The sequence below is a fragment of the Protopterus annectens genome, chromosome 15.part0, assembly GCF_019279795.1.
Source record: "Protopterus annectens isolate FY-2018-M chromosome 15.part0, PAN1.0, whole genome shotgun sequence".
In the NCBI taxonomy this organism is placed as follows: Eukaryota; Metazoa; Chordata; order Ceratodontiformes; family Protopteridae; genus Protopterus; species Protopterus annectens.
The window spans coordinates 228,739,647-228,762,905 of record NC_056749.1 but is presented as its reverse complement, the minus strand read 5'-3'; the positions used below and the strand labels follow the sequence as shown (position 1 = coordinate 228,762,905).

At 43.2% G+C, this 23,259-nt stretch overlaps 1 protein-coding gene across 1 annotated transcript in view; it reads right to left on the bottom strand.

Annotated features, from left to right (window-relative positions):
- ATP7A (ATPase copper transporting alpha) overlaps positions 1–23,259 on the bottom strand; it is a 2,674,176-nt gene that overhangs the window by 989,659 nt on the left and 1,661,258 nt on the right. The window contains exon 14 of the mRNA XM_044057744.1: positions 15,297–15,431. Within this exon, the coding sequence (XP_043913679.1) occupies positions 15,297–15,431 (135 nt within the window). The remainder of the gene's footprint in view (positions 1–15,296; positions 15,432–23,259) is intronic.

Below are 23,259 nucleotides of genomic sequence, written 5' to 3'. Positions count from 1 at the left end.
GTAAGGAAGAGGGGGTAGGATGGAGGGACTGAATACTGCAACACAGAAGAGAAGGACATATAAGGTTATGGTAAGTTCTTACACAACTATTCTATGTCCTTCTATTCTCATGTTGCAATATTCATTACAGTAGGGAGAGTATCAAAGCTTTTAGGTATGAGCCAGGGTGGAGGACTGGGGTCCCTGGTCAATGAGACCCTGGAGCATTGATCTGGCAAACACAGCTCTGGCTGTGGATGCTAGGTCCAGTTTATAATGTTTGGTAAAGGTGTGTACTGAAGTACAATTGGCAGCCTCTAAAATTGAGGTGTAATCCACTCCTTTGAAAAAGGCAGCTGAGGAAGCAGCTGCCTTACTGAAGTGGGATTTGACTTGTCTGTGTAAGGTCTTCCCATGACAGGAATAGCACATGCCAAAGGACTTGCAGATCTGTGATGAAATGGTCTGTTTGGAGACTCCCTTCCCTAGAGCCCTGGGATGGAAGGAGATGAATAGCTGGTCCGACTTACAAATAGGTCTTGTTTTGTCTAAGTAGTACCTCAGTTGTCTGTGGACATCTAGAGAATGTAGAGTCCTCCCTGAGGGATTTTGTGGTTGAGGGTAAAAACCAGGCAGGTTAATGGTCTGGTTTAATGAGAGTTTATTAACCACCTTAGGCATGAAGGAGGGGTTAGTCCTGAGGGCAACTCTGTCCTTGTGAAAAATAAGGTAACGTGGGGTAGCCATAAGAGCTTCTATCTCTGATACCCTACTGGCGGAAGTAAGGGCCACTGCAGAACTGTTTTTAGGGTGCACAGTTTTAGAGGCACTGAATGTGCTGGTTCAAAAGGTGCAATGTAAGCAGTTTTTATAGTACAAAATCCAGGCCCCAAGGGGGGGGGGTTGATATGAAGTACCCCTTTCAGGAAAAGCTTGACTTTCAATCTTGAAGCCAGAGGTGGCAACATGGGCAGACAAGCAGAGATGGCAGATAAATGGACTTTGACTGAAGAGTAAGTTAGTCCTGAGTGAAGGAGATCACACAAATAGGAAAGGACCAAAGGTACAGAAGTAGTCATAGGGTCCTGGGTTTCACTTTGATACCACCTACAGAATCTCTTCCATTTAGAAACATAATTTCTCCAGGTACTTGGTTTTCTGGCCTTCTGTAGAACATTGAGTACATCCTCAGAGTATAGGTGTCTGAAGGGGATTAGAACCCTATCACCCCTTAACATCAGTTTCAGATTGTTCACCTGAAGGTGTAGTAGGGATCCCCTCTCCTGTGTTAGCAGGTCTATTCGGTGGAGTAACCTGTGATGATTGCCCTTGACTAGTAGGTGTAGAAGTGGAAACCAATGCTGTTTTGGCCAAAAAGGGGGCCACCAACAGGATTTTGGGTTTGTCCCTCTGGATTTTCAGGAGGACAGAATCAGTGAGAAGGGGGAGGCATAGAGGTATATTCCCCTCCCAAGGAAAGGAGAAGGCGTCCACCTTACAGGCGTGTGGATGTAGGTCCCTTGTGCAGAACTTGGACATCTGTCTGTTCTGGGAGGAGGCAAAAAGGTCTGCTTGTGGAATACCCCACCTGTGGATAATATCCAGGAATACCTCTCTGTGAAGCATCCATTTGTGAGAAGGGGCTGAAGTTCTGCTGAGTGTGTCTGCCAAAACATTCTCTTTAGAGGGAATATACACTGCTACCAGATGAATCTGGACTGATGATGCCAGGGTCCAGATATGGGTGGCAAGGCTGCAAAGAGGGTAGGATCTAGTCTCCCCCCCTGTTTATGTAGCACAGGACAGTCATATTGTCTGTGATCACTTTCAGGGTTTTTGGCTGTAGAGCCGACGTGAATGTCTGTAAGGCTAGCAGTAGTGCCCTCACTTACCTGACGTTGACAAGGTACTTTTGTCTTAGCGTGGACCATTTCCCTTGCACGGTGAAATGCTTCTGGTTGTGTACTAGCACTGCACCCCAACCCAGGTCTGAAGTATCTGTGGAGACTTGTTGCAGGGGGGCCGGAACCTGTAAGGGGGTTCCTAGGTTGAGGTGGATAGCTGATACCCACCACTGGAGTTCCCTCTTCAGGTATTGAAGTAAGGGAATGGGGGGTGTCCAGGGGGTGGGAGTGTTGGCTCTATAAGTTCTTTAGGATCCACTGGATTTTTCTCATGTGGAGTCTTGCCAGAGGTAGCATGGGTATTAGGGATGCCACGTGGCCTAACATCCTTAGGATCTCTCGAGCTTTCAAGGAAGTGTGGGTGATAATATTGGTGAAGTATAAACAAATGTCTAGGATTCCTTTGTCTGGAATGAAGGCTTTCATTCTGTCTGTTCTGATCCTGCATCCCAAGAACACCAGGCCTTGAGTGGGGTTCAGGTGAGACTTTTCATTGTTTACGGTAAACCGTAATTCAGTTAGGGTCGATATGGCTTGTTGTAGTTGGAGCAGAAGGACTTGGCAGACCTGGTGAAGAATGAGCAGGTCATCTAGATATGGGTATATTTGTATACCCTGTGTTCTGCAATGAGCAATGAAGGGTGCTAGACACTTTGTGAACACTCGAGTAGCCATGGAAAGTCCAAAAGGCAAGGCAGAGAATTGAAAAAGCCAAGAACCTATTACAAAGTGAAGGAATTTCCTGTAATCTGGATGTATAGGAATGTGAAGTTAGGCATCCTTCAAATCCCAGGGCTATCATGAAAGCCTGTGTTGGTATGAGTGGTAGCAGCACAGGTAAGGTAATCATTTTGAAGCAGAGTACCTTGAGAAACAGGTTTAGGAAAGATAAATCTTTCCTTGGTACCAGAAACATTCTGGAGTAGAAACTACAAGTTATGTACTCACCATAACGCTTGATGTATGTGGTCCATCTCGCCTCACATTCTTACTCACGGGTTCGGAGCCGAATATCGGCTCCGACTCGGCCAACTTATATTTTTCTAGCACAAAGTCTCTAATTGGCTGGGCTAACCTGGTATCCCATGTTGCACCGCTCCACAACCCCAGATCTAGTTTGCAGCAGCTCACAGTCACACCTCATGCACAACCACAGGTCAGAAGAGTAGAACACTAACCAGGGCAGCAGAGAAAAAATAACCAATACCGAAGGGTCCTGAAACAAATGTTGCCCCCAAATCCTCCAAGAGGGGGGAAGGTGGGAGGGAACATAAGAATGTGAGGCGAGATGGACCACATACATCAAGTGTTATAGTGAGTACATAACTTGTAGATGTTATGTGGTCCAATCTCGCCTACATTCTTACTCACGGGACAACGTCCCTAGCACCTCTATCCTGGGAGGCTCAATGGAAGATGCTCCTGAGAACAGTGGAACCAAAGGAAGCCCGGCCCCTAGAAGCCACGTCAAATTTGTAATGAGTAATGAAGGTGTGGGGAGAAGCCCACGTGGCCGCAGCACAAATGTCATCCAAGGATAGTCTGGAGTGATAAGCTATTGAAGCAGAAACAGCCCTGGTGGAGTGAGCCTTGACAGGGAACGGTAACTCTCTGCCTGCCGACGAGTAAACGTAGGAGATGCAGTCAGAAATCCACCTGGAAATTGTGATCTTAGAAACAGGGAAACCTGTTCTATTTTCTGAGAAGGACACAAAGAGTTGGTCAGACTTATGAAGTTGTTTAGTCCTGTGTAAGTAGAAACGAAGCTGCCTGTGTACTCCCAATTGATGAAACTTAAACTCCGCCTTGTTGGAAAATTGAGGAAAGAAAACCGGCAGCTCAATGGACTGATTGTGGTTATGGCAGAGGTTACCTTAGGAAGGAAGGACGGATTAGGTCTCAAGGAAACCCTGTCCTTATGAAATATTAAATATGGGGATTTGATGGACAATGCTTGAATCTCCGACACCCGCCTGGCTGATGTGATAGCTATTAAAAAAGCAGTCTTCCAAGACAGAAATTTTAAATTATACGTGGCAGCTGATTCGAAAGGTGATGATGTCAAGGCCTGTAACACAAAATTTAAATCCCATGGTATGATTGGGTTCTGACACAGGAGGCCGAAGCAACAAGGTGCCCCTCAAAAAGGTCTTACATAGCTTATGCGCCATGAGAGAAGGTTCGTAAGAGGTATGAAAATTAGAAATCACGGCTAGCTGAACCTTAATGGTAGCAGGAGCAGAACCCTGTTGAAAAAGAGTGGATACAAAATCTAAGACAGCAGGGATGGGGGCTGTGAAAGGATCTAGTCCCTTGGTCTGAGCCCAAATTGAAAATCTTCTCCACTTGCTGGAGTAAATCTTCCTGGTAGAAGATTTGTGAGAAAAAGATAAAATGTGTACTACCTCAGGTGAAAAATGATGAAGTGGAGTAGCCAGGCTGTCAACCTGAGGGTCCTCAGGGAGGGATGGGACTGTCCTGACATGTATGTCAGTAGGTCTGGTGCTGGATCCAGAGTCGAAGGACTGTCCACTGCATACTGATGAAGAAAGGAGAACCAGACTTGGCGAGGCCAGTGTGGGGCAATAAGAATCATCTTGCTTCCCAAGGAAATGGCTTTCTGTATTACTCTTAGTAGCAGAGGAAACGGAGGGAAAGCATAGAGCAGATCGGGAGGCCAATCGTGGACTAGAGCGTCCCTGGGTGACTCCCCCTGTGGGGGGATCAGGGTGAAGTAGTTGCTGCACTTGGTATTGTGGGGATTGGTGAAAATGTCACAGCAAGGCTGACCCCACCTGTTGAAAATCTGCTCCGCAACTCGGCGGTTCAGGGACCACTCATAAGGCATCAGAATAGCTCTGCTTAGCCTGTCTGTAATCACACTGGCCTTCCCCGGAATGTGCGTTGCCACTAGGAACCATCGGGAAGACACTGCCCACTGCCACACCCGCATGGCTACTCTGCATAGGGGGTAAGACCTGGTCCCCCCTTGCTTGTTCAAGTACCACACGACAGACATGTTGTCCGAGTGAATTGCAATCATTCCTAGGGAAAGAGAGCTCTATAGCGCTTGCAACGCCAGTAGCACCGCTCTCATCTCTAAAACACTGATGTGCAAATGTACCTCGTGATCCTGCCAGGTGCCTTGGACCTTCCTGCCCAGATAATGCCCCCCCACCCTATCAGGGAGGCGTCCATGGTCACCGTGGTAACTGGAGTCATAGGAGTAAATGGATTCCCTTTGTTCAAGTTGGTGGGACGCAGCCACCAACAGAGGTCCTGTTTTCACCGATCGGTGAGTAGGATCAGATGGGACAGGGGAAGTTTCTGAAAGGACCATTGGGCCAAGAGAAGCCACTGCAGAAGCCTCATGTGTAATCTGGCCAGGGGCACTAACATAATGGTGGCTGCCATGGATCCCAGGAGCTGAAGGACCCATCTGGCCTGAACCTTCTTGAGAGGTAGCAACGCGCGGACCTGACCCTGCAACACCTCTATTCTTTCTTGAGGCAGGAACGCCCGCATGTGAACGGTGTCTAGCTCTACGCCTAAAAATGTGACATGCTGTGAGGGCAGCAAGGCAGACTTTCCCCAGTTCAAGGTAATTCCTAGTTGATGACAAAGGGCAATGGTCTTTTCCCTGGTTTGAATGAGAAGATGCCTGGTGGGGGCGGTGAGGAGCCAGTCATCCAGGTATGGAAACACTTGGAATCCTTGACGTCTCAGGTGAGCTGTCACCACTGCCAAACACTTGGTGAACACCCTGGGGGCTGTGGTCAAGCCAAAGGGCAGGGCACGAAACTGGAAATGACTGGCTCTCAGCCGGAAGCGTAAGTGACTCCTGGATGCCCTGTCCATTTTGATATGGTAGTAAGCATCCTTGAGATCGATGGAGCACATCCATACTTCTTTTCCCAGTAACGGAAAAATAGACTGAAGGGTGACCATTCGGAACTTGGATTTTAGAACGTAGTGGTTCAGTCGGCAGAGATCCAATATGGGTCTCAGATCCCCTGTTTTTTTCGGCACCAAAAAGAGTCTTTTGAGTAAGTCCCTAATGCGATCTGGTCTGAGGGGACCGGTTGGATGACTCCTTTTTCCAGCAACTTTGAGATTTCTAGTGTTGCGTGATCCCTTTGACTGAGTGGAACGTCTGGGATTCTCTTGGCTGGCGGGGGGTCTGATAACAAGGGGATGGAATAACCTCCGGTAACTATTCGAAGTACCCATCGATCCTGAGTGATATCTGCCCAGGCTTCTGGGTACAACGAAATGCGGCCCCCGACTGGCTCCGGAATAGCACAGTCGGGCAATACATCAGGGACGATGATAGGGAGGCCCGCAAAAGGAATCACGGTCTCCCGAATTGCAAGGGCCTCCTCTGCCCCTAGGACGGCGTCTTCCAGAATAGTCTCCCCTCTTCTGCCTCTGGAGGGGTACTCACCTTGAGCGGCAGGGAAAGACCTCTGTGACTTTCTGAACCACATTTTCCCTCTGAGCCTTGGGATAAGGCCTAGACGGAAGGGAAAAACAGACCCCTACGGCAGACAGGGTCTTTCCCTCTTGCTCGAATCTGGTGAGGGTGTCTTTCACTTTGGTCCCAAAGAGTGAGGACCCATTATAGGGGGCGTCAGTGAAGGAAGACTTGAAGGCCTCCGCAAAATGACATAGGAGCATCCAGGCTTGCCTCCTAAGGGCAACACCTGAGCTAGCTGCCCTGCTCACCCCTTCGGCTGCATAAGATATGAGCCTCATGGACAAGTTGACAATCGAGCCAAGAGTAGACAACTGGGTGTTAACCGTCTGTGTTAATGCCTCAGATATGTTACCCGTTAGAGTATCTCCTAACTCTTTAAGGAGATCTCTCTGGAGCCGAGTAAAGTGACAGAGATAGTTCAGAGTCCGAAGTGTGAAGGTCGCTGAGGAGAGGGTACGCTTCCCGTACCAATCCATACTCTTGGACTCCTTGTTAGGAGGATGGATGGAGGAAAAAGACTCGGCTACTTCCTGCTGAGTGGCCGCCGCCACCACCATGGCATCCACAGAAACCCCTTTGGATAGGAACTCTTTCCCAGGGGGAGCTGACAGAAATTTATTAGGGCATCTTGGTACAGGTTCCACCGAGTCAGAAGTCTCCCACACCCTTCGACAGATCAAATCCAGGAGCTCGTCGAAGGGTGGAGACACCCAGGAGGCGGAGGGTTGAGCCCCAAAGGCCTTGAGGAATACTGACTCCTCCTCAGAGGGGGTTTTGGATGACCAGCCGCCTCTCTGCCTCAAAATCTCCAGGATGTCGGAGAAAGAGACATCATCGGAGGACGACTTGGGGGACCCCTCTGACGCCTCGAGGTCAGTATCAGAGGTGATGGGCTCATCCTTGGAGTCTATGTGCTTCCTCTTGCACAATTTCTTTCTTGGGGGCTCCTCAGGCACAGACTCTGAGGGGCCCTCAGAAAGTTGGGGACCCCTCATGGGGGTATCCCCAGACCTTGCGGCTCCACCGTCAACCAATAGGGGGACATCAGAGGCTCTCGCCAGCATGGAAGGGAATGGAATGACCGATCTGGGTGATGTGACTGAGGATCTGGCCAGTGCGCTCCTCATGGCCTCGAAGGCGGGTCCCTCCGAATCCGAGGATCGGCAAAGAGGGCACAGCAGGTGGGGATGGGTGCTTCATTTGCAATAGATCAAAGTACCTTTGCTTGGTGTCAAGAGACCTCTGAGGCCTGCCACTTAAAATGCTCCCTCATGAGGGAGATTGTGTCTCCAAAGGTGAATTCTTCCCCAGGGGATTTAGGAATGATGAGATCCTCCTCCTCTGGGGTATTGAAATCCTTGGGAGAGTCTATTTGGGATCCATATGTAATAGATTCCTCTGACACTTCTATGGGAGGCCCTGGAGTAGGAGGAGGAGGGGGTTGTTGTGTCTGTAAGGCCTGGAATGCCTTAAAAAGACTTTGTGAGAAAACTTCCCATCCAGGAACCGGTTGAGGCTCAGGATGTTTTAATTTTTGTTTTCTCTTCAAGGGGGTAGCTGGTTTAGAAAGAATGGGAGCCGACATCTGGGTGGATGGAAGTGTAGGAGTAGGCCTTTTTGACTGAATGAGCCATGGTTACTTTTCGCCATCAGGGCCTGATGGCTGATTAGGCTCAGAGGACGTACTTAAAGTTTCCACCATCCCAACTTCCACTGAGGTTCCCGGGCCTGGCTTGGAAACAGAGGTGTCAGAAGATCCCGGGCTTTCATCAGCCTCAAGAATATGCTCTGACCCCTGAGGCACAGAGTGGGAATCCGGCCTGATTTTCTTGGCCTTCTTCAGTGGCAGCTCATCGGATGGGCCCACTCCGCCTTCCATACCGAGCATGAGACGTCGCAGCCTTTGGTTTTCTAAATACAGTTTTAATGTGGCCAGCTGGCTGCAAAGTGTTTTAGGGACGAAGGATTTGCAAATGGGACAGGATGCATGGTTGTGGGTCTCGCCTAAGCAAAATACGCACTTTTCATGTGTGTCCTTGTGAGAAATTTGTCTCCCACAAGCACACTTCCCCTTCCTAGTGGACATGTATGTCTTAGCTATAAACAAAAGACAAAGAAAACCCAACAGGGTACTTATCTGTGGTGACAGATTGAAACTGCCATCTGATCTGTAGCCATTGCTTTAATCGGTCGTCTGAAAATTAGCGATTTGCTTTCCGAACTGGCAAACAGGAGTCCAACGTTCACTGCGGCAGGAAAATTCTGAAGAGGGTAAGTGCAGATGTCACTTTTATACCCAACGTTGATTTATGGCTCTGACAGAGGACGTCACACGTACCCTCCAGGACCAAAGACTTTGGTATACTGAACTGATGTCGGCACTGCAGGCAGCAACCTCCCTACTGTAATGAATACTGCAACATGAGAACAGAAGGACATCTATCTATGTTGTCAGAACAGACAAGGCTCTTTCCATAATCTCAAAGCCAGACCTCTCCAGAGAGGGATAAGACCCCTGATCTGAAAAGGCAAGCTTTTGGACCATAGTCTCTCCCTGCTCCAAGGACAATCCCCACAAGGCAGAAGTCAGAGCAGAACTAACCTTTGCTACAGCCCCAAGAAGGTAGCCTCGGGTCCAAGAGCTCTCTAGATCTACCTAAACCAAAGTGCTCAGAGCAATCCTTGGATCTGAGACAGACAGACCTGGATGGCTCAGATCCAAGGACTCTGAGCCCATGGAAGGAGTCAGGGGAGGAATAGTTAAGGGAGTGTGCTGGACAATCAGACTTCCTGGCTTAAAGGGATAGGATCTGAAAGGACACCTGTCAGGCTATACGCAGAGAGAATTCTTCTCACCAATCTGTCCACATCTTCTTCCATAAGACTCCTGGAAGAGTGAGTGGACATTGCAGATGGAGACTTGAGTCTTTCTAAAAAGGATGAAGGGACCCTGGAGGGGACAGGGTCCATGGAAGGGGAATACCTAGTCAGCAAGTCCTTGGTTGTAAGATTTAGCCCAATGAAGTACATGGACTGAATAATTTTTTCATTGGTTTTGAGGTAGTCTCTTTTTAACATCTGATGAATCGGATCCAATAGATACCTTTTCCTAGATTGATCCAATGCCCTTGAGGAAGAAGTGGAAGGGCTCAGAAAAGGCAATTTGGACTTTTTTGATTTCTCAGGTGATGAAGCTCCAGATAAAGCCTCTTCAAAAGAGGAAGGGAAGCAATCCTTTAAGAATCAACTCATTTTTCTTTTCTGTAATAATTCTGGGATTAAATCCATGACTGACTGCCACAGTCTTCTTGTAAGTGCAGGGGAACTAAGCAATACACACATAGGGTGTGAGCATCTGAAAATGGAATAATGTGCCCACACTTCAAGCATTTTTGAACTCCACATTGCCTTTTTCATTCTCAGCCAATATTAAACAAGCAAGACAGATACTACATGCTACACTAGAACTTGGCCAAAAAGACAAGCAGAGAGAACTTTTTTTTAAACAGTGAAATATCAGACACAGCTATAGAAAAAAAATAAAGAAAATACCAGCAATGGTACTACAAAGGCTACACAAAATGCAAAAAGAAAGAGAGTGAGAGAGAATACTAACTATAGCGTTCAAAAATAAGGAATGTACAAGAGAAGCGATAGACAAGGGAGGGGAAATAGACTTAAGATTTTAAGAAATTTAGTTCAGAAAATATTAATTTTGAGAAAGAATAAAATACTTGGCTCGAGAGTAGCAGTCACCACGTCTTTCGCTCAAAGTGCCAAATGAGATCTGGGGTACTCGGGTTTGGTGCATTATGGGTAAGGGAGAAGCTTGGGAGTTCAAAGATGCCACGAGCTTTTGCAATGGCCAAGTCGGATCAGAGGGATCGGATCCGAATGCATTAGTTGAGGACAGAATGAAGGTTCTAAGATCAGATCTAATATTTTTTGACTTTTTAACAGGAGGCTGAACATTTGGGCAAGTGGATTCAGAGGGCCTGGTTCTTCTCGCCAAGCAATTTCCGACGCTGGTTCTCAAGGGAAACAGAAAGGGGGGATAAATGGTCTTGGGTCCAAAAGACTGAAACAGCACATTGAGTATGACCATGGTCTGCACCCAAAAAGAAAAGGCATTTGAAAGTCTGTCTTTATAGAGAATCTGCCTCACACACTCACATTTCTCCTTTCTGGAAAAAATTATAAACCAACAAAATGAAAGAAGGAAAATTCCCCACTGGGGTACTTATCTGCTATAAGCTCAGTAGCTGAAACAAAGTGATGAACAACTTGACAGACCAAATTCAAAAAAGTAGAGTTCAGACTGTTGGCAAAGAGGATAAGGTACCAGTGCATTACTTTTGTACCTTACATCCTGGACGTAGACATACATCGGATGTACGGCATTTGGTAGGGTCTAAGGATTCTGTATGCTGGCTGGAGGGACAGGTATATGTCTCAAAGATCATCTCTTCTCTGTCATATAGCTAAACTCGGTAGGATAGTCCTTTAGTAAGGAATACTGCAACAATGATAAGGAAGGACATCACTTGTTACACTTTATATAAAACAAGGACGAAAAAGAGTTTGTAAATATAAAATAAATTATATAGTACAGAGTGAGACACAAATAACAAAGTTCATGCTGTACAGCAAAAATGGTAACAGAGTTGGCAAATATTTTGCTATCAGCAATACAAAGAATACAGATGGCCAGTGGTCTAAGTTAGTGGCTATCTCAGAAGTATGTCCTTAAAGTCGGTGGCTGGGATTCAGAAAGTCTTACTGTGAGTGGGAAACCATAACATAGCCATCTTCCCCTCTCACAGTAAGCTTTTCTGAATCTTAGACTGCCCTACCTCTGAGGTTTTCCACTAGTAGATGCCTCAGTGTGGAGGGCAGCTTTGCTGGCAGATCAGTATGCTTGTTCATCAAGACCAAGGGGCAGCTAATGCTAATTAACTGTGAGCTCTCCCTTGGAAATACCAGCAGCTCCTGATTTATGTACAACAGTGATTCAGAGAATCAATTGTTAGTGTAAAATGTCACTGTAGGAGGAAAAAGTGAATGTCTTCACCCATTTAATCTTACTGATGTAACAGTGGTACAGGTAACTTTGGAGATGACATGGGGGTGTGCTGGTGTGTGTATGCATGCTGATGTGTATGCATCATACCTCTCAACCTGGAAACATCAAAAATCTGGACAAGGCCCATGAAAAATAGGTACAAATCTGTACACTGATTAACATCTAATTTGCATATATAATTACATAACCCCACCCACTCCAATGGCATTGTGGGATACCAACTTTCAAACACAAACTGAAGAACAGGCAATCAAAACATGGCACCAGAGTACCCGTCCCCTGCACACAGCCATTACAATGTCCCATTAACTGGCTATTTCGCCCCATTTATCATAAACACTAATGTGTGCATACCGCTTTACTTCTACAATGATTATTTGGATTTTATTTTTACAGCACAACAATGCCCAAACACTAACAAACATCTGTTAAACAAAGCAATACTGCCTCACAATGAAAATAGACTTGGAATTAAAACTTCTCTGCCCTTGAAACTCACATTAATTGAAATAGCATTAAAACCCACACCACATCCAAAGAAAATGCAGCTGGCCAGTGATGGATAAAGGATTAGCAAAACTTTGGAGTACAGTAAAACGGTTTCTATAAAAAATATGTCTGGAATAAGTTACAAAGTAGGAAAGAATCTGCTGGCACAGTTACCTTAATTAAAAATGCAGCAGTACATGGGGCAAACAAAAACTACTATGGCAGGACAGATGCAGTTCTACATCACACATTAATGTCACATCAAATTAAGCAGGCTGAATGGCATTAGAAAGATTAAACTTAAGTGGCCTCAAGTAATGTGGTGCAACCAACTCTTGCCCAAAGCGGAAGGTACTCATCACAATGCATGCCTGAGCATTAGAAATGTCACTAGTGCATGAACAGACCTTTATCCTGTACAATTATGCAGTGAATATCTACATTAAATTTCTCCAAGTAAGCTTTAGAAATAATCCAGCACACAATGCAAATTTGTAGAGCACAGATCACATATGAGCAGCCATCACTCAACCAGAATCTGCTTTGAGTAAGCAAGGAATCCAATTACAAACCTGGGTAACCACCTTTACCAGTTAAAACAAGTTTTTTTAATTAAATACTAAGTGCCAATGGCAGACTTGCGTATTCTAAATACTAGCACATCTACAGAACTCTGCATCACTGGCACCTCAACATCTTCACTTAAGAATCAGGAACAAAGACAAAAATAGTGATGGACAAATGCCCATAATCAGGGACATTTTGCAATTAACAGAACAGGTTTTATACCAAAATGCACTTTCTGAAGAATAAGCATGTGACTCTAATGTCAGGCTTTGTCGACTGACTTCAATCCTTTGTGATTTACCACAAAGTCAAAAATTGAGAGACAAGACTGAGAAAACTTTTAGCTATAAGAGTTTGTAACAAGTGACACAAACAATTACCTGGCATCATTTTTTTTTATTTCCTTCCTCCCGTATCTAAAACCATCTACTCGTGTGTACAAACAACTCTGCAGGCACTTCACTAAAACATGATTATAATGCTACTTCTGGCTAAATAATAATTCAGCAGTTAGCTATTGCAATGTGTATTCAAATTTCAAACCACATTTCAATCTTTTTGATTATTTGTTTTTTTCTGTTAGTTTCCTTACTATGAAGAACTCCTACACTTTCAGACCTTCTAAATCATTAGGCCATAAACTCTTACTGGTAGTATGATATTGTTATCGAGCTCCCAATGTTTTTCCATGCTGTCTTTGAAATGCCACTAAAACAACTAAACACCACTAAAGGAAATTCCACAGAAGCTATCTTGGGGCATTACAGAATATCTGGTTTGGAACATTTAGAGTAACTGTTGTTTACACACAAAATACAGGCAGTTATCATCCAGATGTTATGCATTGCACATTCTTGGTATCAAGTATTAAGTAAAACCGCTGCATTATATCAGTGTAAGATATCAGGAAAACAGAAACCGGAACAACACACCAGACCTGGTTCCAGCAAACACAAAAACAAAATAAAATTTTTGATTGAGAGGCAAAGCCAGCAAACCAGCTATGTAGCTATGTACGATATGACCTGGTCCCAAAGCAACACAAAGCTGAATAAAATCTTGAATGAAGAGGTGAGTCTGCAAACCAGCTATAAACGACACTTCCAGGCTTTTTCAAGGTTAAAAACTGTGCCAGTCAGTATTTATTATACATTTGATAATCGCCAATTTGTTTAATTTGTTTAATAGTTTGAAAGGAACAATCACCTCTTAAAAAGTGTAATAGTACTAAGTTATTATTATTACTTTTTTTAGCAAAGTGTGCTGAAAAAAAATTACAAAACATATAAATAAATATAAAGTATAAATAATCAGTCATTGCTAGATGCACATATAAATCATGATTCATCTTCATGATTCATCTCTCATAGATTAATGTATTATAAATCAATATATTTATAATATAAAAAATATAAATATATTTATATATATATTATATATATAATAAAATAAATTAATATAAAAAAATATTAAAAAAAAAAAAATAAAAAATAAAACAATAATAATTATCAGTGTAAGATATCAACCTGTATAAATTCAGCTAACTTCCTCCTGGTCCTAGCTTACAGACAGGCTGAGACAGCATCTTTGTCTTAGGCTGAGTCAGTGTGCTTTATACTGCTTAACAAATAAAAATAAAGTGTCAAATCTGTTATCCCTTCTCAGTAACCTAGCCATTCCCTAAAATAAAAAAGTCATATTACCAAGAAGTTCTTCAGCGTCGCATCAGCGATAATAGATCCTCATCCAGCTCGTCCATAGTTTTTCACAACCGTTTGCTGATGTTCCCGCTCGCATTTGAGCAGCCAGTCATGCCAGAAATGCGTGAGCTCCTTGGGCTCAATTCCGACAGGCTGGTAGGGGGAGCTGACATCATCGCGCAGGCTGGTAGCAATGAGGGAGCTGACATCATCGCGTACGTGATGACGACAGTTCTAATGCCGCGAAAATTATAAAAACAAAGAAAACAAAAGAAAATAATCGGAACTGAAGGGGTGCCACTCGGGAATCGTGGCACCCCTTCATTTGAACCCCAAAACTCGGTAAAAACCGAGTAATTCGGCACGGTTGAGAGGTTTGGTATGCATGTCTGTAGGGGCATGAATGAAGCTGTGTATGCTGCCTGTCTAGTCAAACTAGGTGGGGGGGGGGGTTAGGTAGCAATTTGACAGTGTGTGTGTGTGTGTGTGTGTGTGTGAGTGTGTGTGTGTGTGCGCGCCTTTGCCAACATGATGCATGGGCTTCTAGGGAAAACACTACCACCTTCAAGTCTGACAGCATTACTGACAGCTAGAGTATAATTCAGAAACATACTAATGAGCAAACAACGAGGTTGTTTTCATTGTGGCAACAGCTGTCACTCATTTTCTCTTCATCTTAAAAATTAAGCTATATGCAGTAGACAGATTTTGAGAACGGTGAGGATTTTTCCTGCATCCTAGGACTCTCTTATCTCAAAAGTTTTAAAGGCATACTGAGTTGCAAAATCTGAGTGCCTCCTGCTAATGAAACTTTGGACAATGCTTCTGGGAGATCATGATTTTCTGTATACTTTTCCCCCAAGGATAGTAAATGAAAACAGTTCTCTATGTTGCAACTGTTAGTGTTCAGTCTGTACTGCCACTAATTATTTACAAAAAAACAATGTGACATTATAAATAAGATAGTCATTTCATTTTCAGCCTACTCTTCTGACAAAGGAATTTACACAGCAAAAAAAATCATGTTGTAGGAAGCTGCTTGCTCATAGCTAAAAGAACAAATGTTGTAGCTTCTAAAATACAATAATTTTACTTACTGAAAAATATTTTGCCACTGGTTCATAATTGAGAAATCCGATCAAAATCCAAATAACAACAGTAAGAACTGATACAGCAACTATGAAAGGGACAAAATAGCCACTTAATTTGTCTGCAAACTGCTGGATAGGAGCCTACAAAATAAAATGAAAAAGTCAAGTCAGTGCAGCTTTCTACAGTTAAGGAACAGTTTATGGTTTATAATATGGACTTTTCTGCCTTAAAGTATACCTATATAAGTACACTCACTTGGAACAGTAGATGTTTGAATGACAGGTGCAGTGCTACAGGAATTCAAAAGATGAGTGGGATATCAATCCTCTAGATCAAATCATTTTCAGCACAGCATATAGGATGTCTAAATATCAGGCCCATAAATATTCCAAGCAGACATATTACTGAGAAAGCCTGCAGCAGTAGGAGCCAAAAGTGTGGAGTGATCCTTAGCTTTCTCAGTCAAAAGCTTGTTGTACTTATGCCAGCTCCATATCACAAAGGGATAAAGTACAAGCTGAGACACAGAAGACACTTAATTAGTGACCCTTGCACAAAAAAAGCCAGCAGAGAGGGGTGAAAGTGAGAGGCTGACTCCAGATCACCCATCCAGAGGGGAAGCAGTCCAGTCTACTGCAACACTTACAGCTGCTGTTAGACAGGGGTACAAAATGCCATGTATGGGGTTCGGCTAAGCTACAGCTCACGATAATTTCATCATGATGGGAGTATGCATTCTGAGACGCATAACAGGCCTTTACTCTGGCAGATATGCAAGTCATCTACTAGGGAGCTGGGTCTAACATGGCTCTATAATTACTTATTGTCCCCGACGAGAGCAAATGTATAGGATTACTGCAGAGGGACAGGTGGTCAGCAGGTGCAGAGATCAAGAAAAAAATGGCATATATTAACAGCAGTATTTGTCACAGTAAAGGATAACGGAATTAGCCAACTGCATGGGAAAGGTCTGCTCAGTAACTTAAACACTCAGTTTCCTTTTTCATAAAAGAAACTAAGAGGATACCACACTGCCCTACTGATTCATTCACTCAGTGTAATATCTCAGTTGTCTGTGCACATCCATAGTATACAAAATTCATTCCTCTGTCTTGTTTAGAGAAGACAAGACTGGCTAAACAGACTACTTCATTTTTCCATCAAACACCATGCTCCTATGGAAAATTACACATGCCTCATTACACATTAAATTCTTGAATTCTGAAATCATGGCGGAAGGAGACTACAAATGAAAAAAGTGTGTTTTCCATTAAAAGACACTGATCTGAAAAACATTACAATATCAAAAGGCAGAACAACTACTTCTCAGAAAAGAGCTAATCAGTCAGTCAGTACAAAAGTAAATCAATACCAAGAAGGAACCACAGATGTCCAAAAAGAAATAAATAAAAAAAACCTTCAGAAATTGCTTGAACATGACATGAGAAGCTATGGCTGCAAAAATAGGCATAATGACTGATAAAGGAGTCTTGACAGTAGAAAAGGGCTTGTACTATATCAAACATTCCAGATCTTGAAAAACAGAATAAGAAAATTGGTCAAAATTTGTTTTCATAAAAGTAAGAACATATGTCCCACTTAAGCACGATTTCTTGGTATCCATTCTTTTGCCTTTATTAAAATGTATAACACCTCTGATGCAAATAAGGTGGTTGCTAGCAATCAACAGGTGATCACTCAGACTATTATAATGACAGATATGAGGTTAGGATGAACTAACCTATCATGTAGATGAGATAAAAAATTTGTTGTTCAAAAGTAGGGATGCTGGACTTGCTACTACTAACTGCTTCATAAGCGAGAGCCAGTGTTGCTGGGGCCACCCTTTGATTCAGAAAAGCTTGGAAGAATGCATAGTTTAGATATGGACTCTAATGAAGTGAGAAGCAATTGTTTACCAGTTAATATCTGCAAGGAAACTTTAAACAAAATCACGTTTTGTCAGCTTTAGAAATATATGGCAGATGAACTTCTACTATTCACAGACCACAGCATTTCTCCTCAAAGAGTATTTGTATAAGAATTCTCCTGACTCCAATTGTAAACACACAAACATTAGATTCACATGTAAATCGTGCTGCCAAATGATCACAGTACATTGGCAAAGAAATAATTAATCCCTCACAGTTTGTTGATATACTAAAATACTGAGGTGTTGTCTGTTAAGTGCCAGAAAAAATGGCTAACACTTCATTGAAACTGGTGTGCTAATCCTTAAAGATGGGGGTTACAACTCTTGCACGACTAGGGTTTGTAGGTGAGCTTTCCAGGCATAGTCATAGAGTCTGTGGATAAGTTTTTGAAATCAGAAGAATGCACCAATAAATTCCTTTACTAAATCTGAAACTGAGAGGACACACTGACTCCAGAGATTGCACAGGTACCACAGTATTTTCCCTGATATGATGCATGAGGCTTAGTACCATAAAGATGGATAGGGACATGTAACTCATGGCTTTTAGGAAAGCCCATGCTCATAAATGTGGAAAAAAAATCATCTAACTTAATTTGTATCCTATCCCGAGGAAGGACAATCTAGGATCTTGTATTCAAAACTGGTTATATAAACCTGATTTCTTGTAGTTCAAAGACATTTTCAAGAAAATTCTAGAGTCTGCAGAATGACAAGAGCAGGGATCTTCAGGTACTGACACTGTATAAGGGAGTCATCTAGGTAAGAGCAGATGTGGACTCGAAAAAGTCTCAAGTCGGAAAACACTGAAATCAGGCATTCACTGAAAACTCTGTGTGCACAGAAAAGTAAAAGAAACGTAAGAAGATGAACTGATAGTGGGAAATGGCCACTCAAAATTGTAGAAACTGTCTGGAGTCTAGAATAGGGACACAAGAATCATTCATATCTCAGGCTACTATAAAGTCATTCTGCATCAAAAGAGGCAGACGAATTAGAAGGGTTAACATCCTTGACTTCATCTATATGAAGCTGTTTAGATTTCACAGATCTGGAATAGCCCTCCACTGATCTTTCTTTTTTTGGAAGCAAAGAAACAAACAGAGCTATCTATCCATCTCCAGGCAAGGCACTGGGAGTAGCTGACTACATTTCTTTTTTTGGAGTATGGAGAATATGCCTTGAAAGTGGGGTGTGTGGGAGGGTAAAACTCTGCAGTGTAGCCTGCAGTGACTGTCTTTCTTATTTTTCTGTCTGTGGTTAGAAGATTCCAATTCTTTCAAAATAAAGAAAACTTCCTTCCTAGGGGCTGAGATTTGGAGCAGGTAGCAGATGATGATGCAAGAATCCCTCAAAAGGAACTTGCAGAAAATAGTTTTATCCTCTTGGGAAGATTACAATAGATGGTGTCTGTTGTGCTGACTCTACTTTCACTGTGTACTGTTGCCCTCTTTCTTTTTTCTACAAAGATGGCCAACAACTGCAGAGAAAATTTCTGGTGTACTTAAAACCAAAAAATAGAGAATGAAACATTTGCTTAACATCCTGCATAGCTTTGCCTTTCTCCTCTAGTCAATTTAGAAAATTCTCACAGATGGGACTAAACAAAAAAAAAAAAGAAGTTATGTACTTACCATAATGTTCCATGTTTGCAGTTCACCTCACCCCTCATTCTTACATATGGGTTAGGAGCCCAACCTCAGCTCCGACTCAGCCAATTACGAAGCTCGAAGTCTCTCAGTTGGCTCATGGCAAGGTAGGTATCCCATAGTGCACTAGTAAGAATCCCCAGATCGTGTTCACTGCTGTCTAAAAAAGTGATAGAAGGTATTTCCAGAAGGAACAACAAAGATGAAAGGTCTCCACCCTACAGAAGATAGATACTACCTTGTCTACAGATCCTCCAAGGATACATGACCGGGGGAAGGTGGGTGGGTTCATAAGAATGAAGGGTGAGATGGACTACAAACATGGAACATTATAGTAAGTACATAACTTCTTTATGCTCTGTAATCCTATCTCGCCTTCATTCTTACATATAGGAGAGCGTCCCTAGCACCTTTTTCTCGGGTGGCTCATGGGAATATATTCCTAAGAACTGTGGAACCAAAGGAGGCTCTACCCCGTGAGGCCAAATCCAATTTGTAATGGGTAATAAAGGTACGAGGGGTAGCCCGATTTGCTGCTGCACATATACTGTAAACTGGGACTCTGGCTTGAAAAGCAGCAGATGTGGATACGGATCTGGTAGAATGAGCCTTAATTTTAAACGGGAGTTCTTTGCCATTGGAAGAGTAAATAAACAATATACAATTTGAAATCCAATTTGATAATTTTATCTTAGAGACTGGCATACCTTTTCTTGTCTCAGAAAAAGATACAAACAATTGGTCTGATCTTCTAATCTCCTTGGTTCTATGTAGATAGAACCATAACTGTCTGTGAACATCTAGTTGATGAAACTTGTATTCCGCTCTGCCTGAATGATTAGGAAAAAAGACTGGCAGTACAACAGTTTGATTCATATTAGATTGAGAGCAAACCTTGGGGATGAAGGACAGATTTGTATGAAGGGAAACTCTGTCTCTATGAAAGATCAAGTAAGGAGGTTTGACTTGACAGTGCTTGTAACTTTGACACTCTTCTGGTGGATATAATGGCTACTAGAAAAATGGTCTTCCATGAAAAGAACATTAATTCACAAGTATGTGTGGGTTCAAAGGACGGGGAAGTAAGTTTGGACAGAACAAAATTTAGATCCCAGGGAGATACAAGTTCCTGAAAGGGAGGTCTCAGCAAGGCAGTGCCTTTTAAAAATGATTTACACAATCTGTGAGCCATAAGTTTAGGCTCATGTTGTCCCAAATGAAAACTGGAGATAGCTGCCAATTGAACTTTGATTGTAACAGCAGCTGATCCCTGATGAAAAAGTTTGGTTTGGAATTCTAACACCAAGGGAATGGCGCGAAGTGATCTTCGAATGATTTCTCATTTTGTTGTTTGACATAATATATAAACAGCTTTGTGCAGCGAAACATCTATGAATAGAGCTCTTGGAGAACTGTGCTGCTATTACACATAAATTGTCATTTTAATTACTATTTCTTGATTTTCATCATGCATATGCACTTTACTTAGGCGCATTGTCTTTTATGGATGTTTTTAAAGTTGAATCGAATTTCATGTGATTTGTTGTATATTATGTTTTATATACATGAGTTTTAATAATATGAGGCACTATTTGAATGAACTTATTAACATTGTATTATGTTTTATATAGTTTAATTGTTTTTAGAATGCTAATAGTGAGCGCAATGCTGCTGTTTGCAGCAACAGGAAATGTTCTTCAGTTACCCTTACTGAGTGGTTAACTACCACTTAGAGCAATTAATTTTACATCTTGACTAATTGATTAGGATGCTAATTACTAAATGGATAATTAGAAGCATTATATAAGACCTGCCATATTTTACATGATTTAGATCTGAAGAAGCTCATCCTTCCTGTTCTTTTGTACTAATAAAGACGTATTTTGTTGCTGCATCATCGTGGAGTTCCTCATCCTTGTTTTTTCCAATATTTTTAGCTGTTCGTGTTTTGGAGGTGAGGACCTTGGAGGTTTATTGCTGGGATTGTGTTATATACCAAGGGAATGGAGGCTGTGTAAGGATCTATGTTTTTTTCTCGTGCCCAGATAGAAAATCTTTTCCATTTGCTAGCATATAATTTTCTCGTAGAAGACTTGTGAGCAGACGTGAGGATATGTGTAACTGCAGGGGAGAAATCATGAAGTCTGACTAGGGATGGAAGTGGAGCAGGCACGCTGTCAAGTTGAGGGTGTAGAGACAGAGGTAGTAGGTGCCTGACATGTGTGTCAGAAGGTTTGGTACTGGGTCCAGAATCCATCGATCATCCAGAAGGTGAGGCCTGAGAAAGAGGAACCAAATCTGACGAGGCCAGTAAGGAGTGATAAGAATCATTCTGCTTCCCAAGGTCTTTGCTTTCTGGATCACTTTCAATATTAATGGAAAAGGAGGGAATACATAAAGAAGTCCCGAGAGTTAATTGTGAACAAGTGCGTCTCTCTGTCTCCCCCCCGGGGGGGGGGGATAAGGGAGAAGTAGCTGCTGCATTTGGCATTGATTGGGCTGGCAAACAGATTGCAGCAAGGCTGTCTCCATTTGCAGAAAATCTGTTCCGTGACTTTCTGATCCAGAGACCACTCATGAGGCATCAAGATTGCCCTAATGAGCTTGTCGGCTATCACACTGGTTGTCCCTGGGATATGCATTGCAACTAGAAAGCGTTGGGAAGATATCACCCACTGTCAAACACAAAGAGCCTCTCGACATAGGGGGTAGCATCTGCTTCCTCCTTGTTTGTTTACATACTATACCACTGATATATTGTCTGATTGGATTGCTATTGTCCCTAGAGGAAGAAAGTTGTGAAGTGTTTGCAACGCTAGTAGCACTGCTCTCATCTTTAAGACATTGATATACAAGTGAGCCTCATGTTCTTGCCATGTGCCTTGGACTGTCCTACCTAGATAATGCCCCCCCACCCTAACTGGGAGGCATCCGTGGTCAAAGTAGCAATGGGTTGGGCAAGGAATGAATCATTAGTTGACTGGACTGAATCCACCAACGAAGGTCCTTCATCAAAATAGGATGAGACAGAGGCAGTTGTTGAAGGGACCACTGGGAAAAGAGTTGCCATTGAAGGATTCTCATATGTAGTCTGGCTAGAGGAACTAGAGTTATAGTAAAGGTCATGGTTCCTAGAAGTATGAGCACTGTCTTGGCTTTGACTCTGTGTTGGGGAAGTAGACTGTATATGTTGTCTTAGATTTTGTATTCCGTCTGCAGGAAGGAGAGCCATCATGGCAACTGTCTATTTCTGCGCCTATAAAAGTCACATATTGAGAGGGTGACAAGGCAGACTTTTCCCAATTGATAGTAATCCCTAACTGAGTGCAGACTTGGATGGTTGAATCTCTGGCTTGTAGAAGTAGGAGTAGGTGCCTGCTGGGGGCAGTCAGGAGCCAGTCGTCCAGGTACGGAAACACATGGAATCCAAGATGTCTCAAGTGAGCCATTACTACCGCCATACATTTGGTGAACACCCTGGGAGCTGTGGTGAGACCAAAGCGCAGAGCACAAAATTGGTAATGACTGGCTCCCAGCCAGAAGCTAAATGACTCCTCGATGCTCTGTCTCTTTTTATGTGGTAGTACACATCTTGGAGGTCTATGCAGCACAACTGTCTTTCCCTAACAAAGGGAGTATAGACTGCAGTGTTACCATTCAGAACTTGGACTTCTTCACTGATTCGTTTAATTTGTTGAGATCCAAAATGGGCCTCCAGTCCCCTGTTCATTTTGGCACTAAAAAGAATCTGGAGTAAGTTCCAAATCCTATCTGGTCTGTGGGGACGATTTGGATGACTCTCTTTTGAAGCAACCTTTGGACTTCTATAGTTGCTTGATCCCTGTGATTGGGTAGAACATCTGGGATTTTCTTGGTGGGAAGAGGTGGAAAAGAGAAAGGTATGGAGTATCCTCTGGAAATTATTCTTTGTAATCACTTGTCTTGGGTGATATCATGCTAGGCTTCTGGATACAAAGATAAGCGATTCTCGACTGGCTCCTGAAAAGCGTAGTCGGGCCCCACTTCAGGAGCGCTGATAGGGACGTCCACGAAAGGAATCGCGGCCACCCTGATTTTGCAGACCCCCCTGCCTCTAGGGCGACGTCTACCATTACTTCCTCTTCCTCTGCCTCTGAAGGAGGAATCACCTTGTGTGTCCGGGAAAAATCTCTGAGATTTCTTGAACCACATTTTCCCTCTTCTCTGACCCTTAGGGTATGGTCTAGAAGGGACGGAAAAACGTACTCCCATGGCAGAGAGATTTTTCCCTTCCTGCTCGCACCTGGTGAATGTATCTTTTACCTTTGATCCAAACAGAGAGGAACGGTCAAAGGGAACATTGGTAAATGTAGATTTGAAAGGCTCCACAAAGTTACATAAACGCAT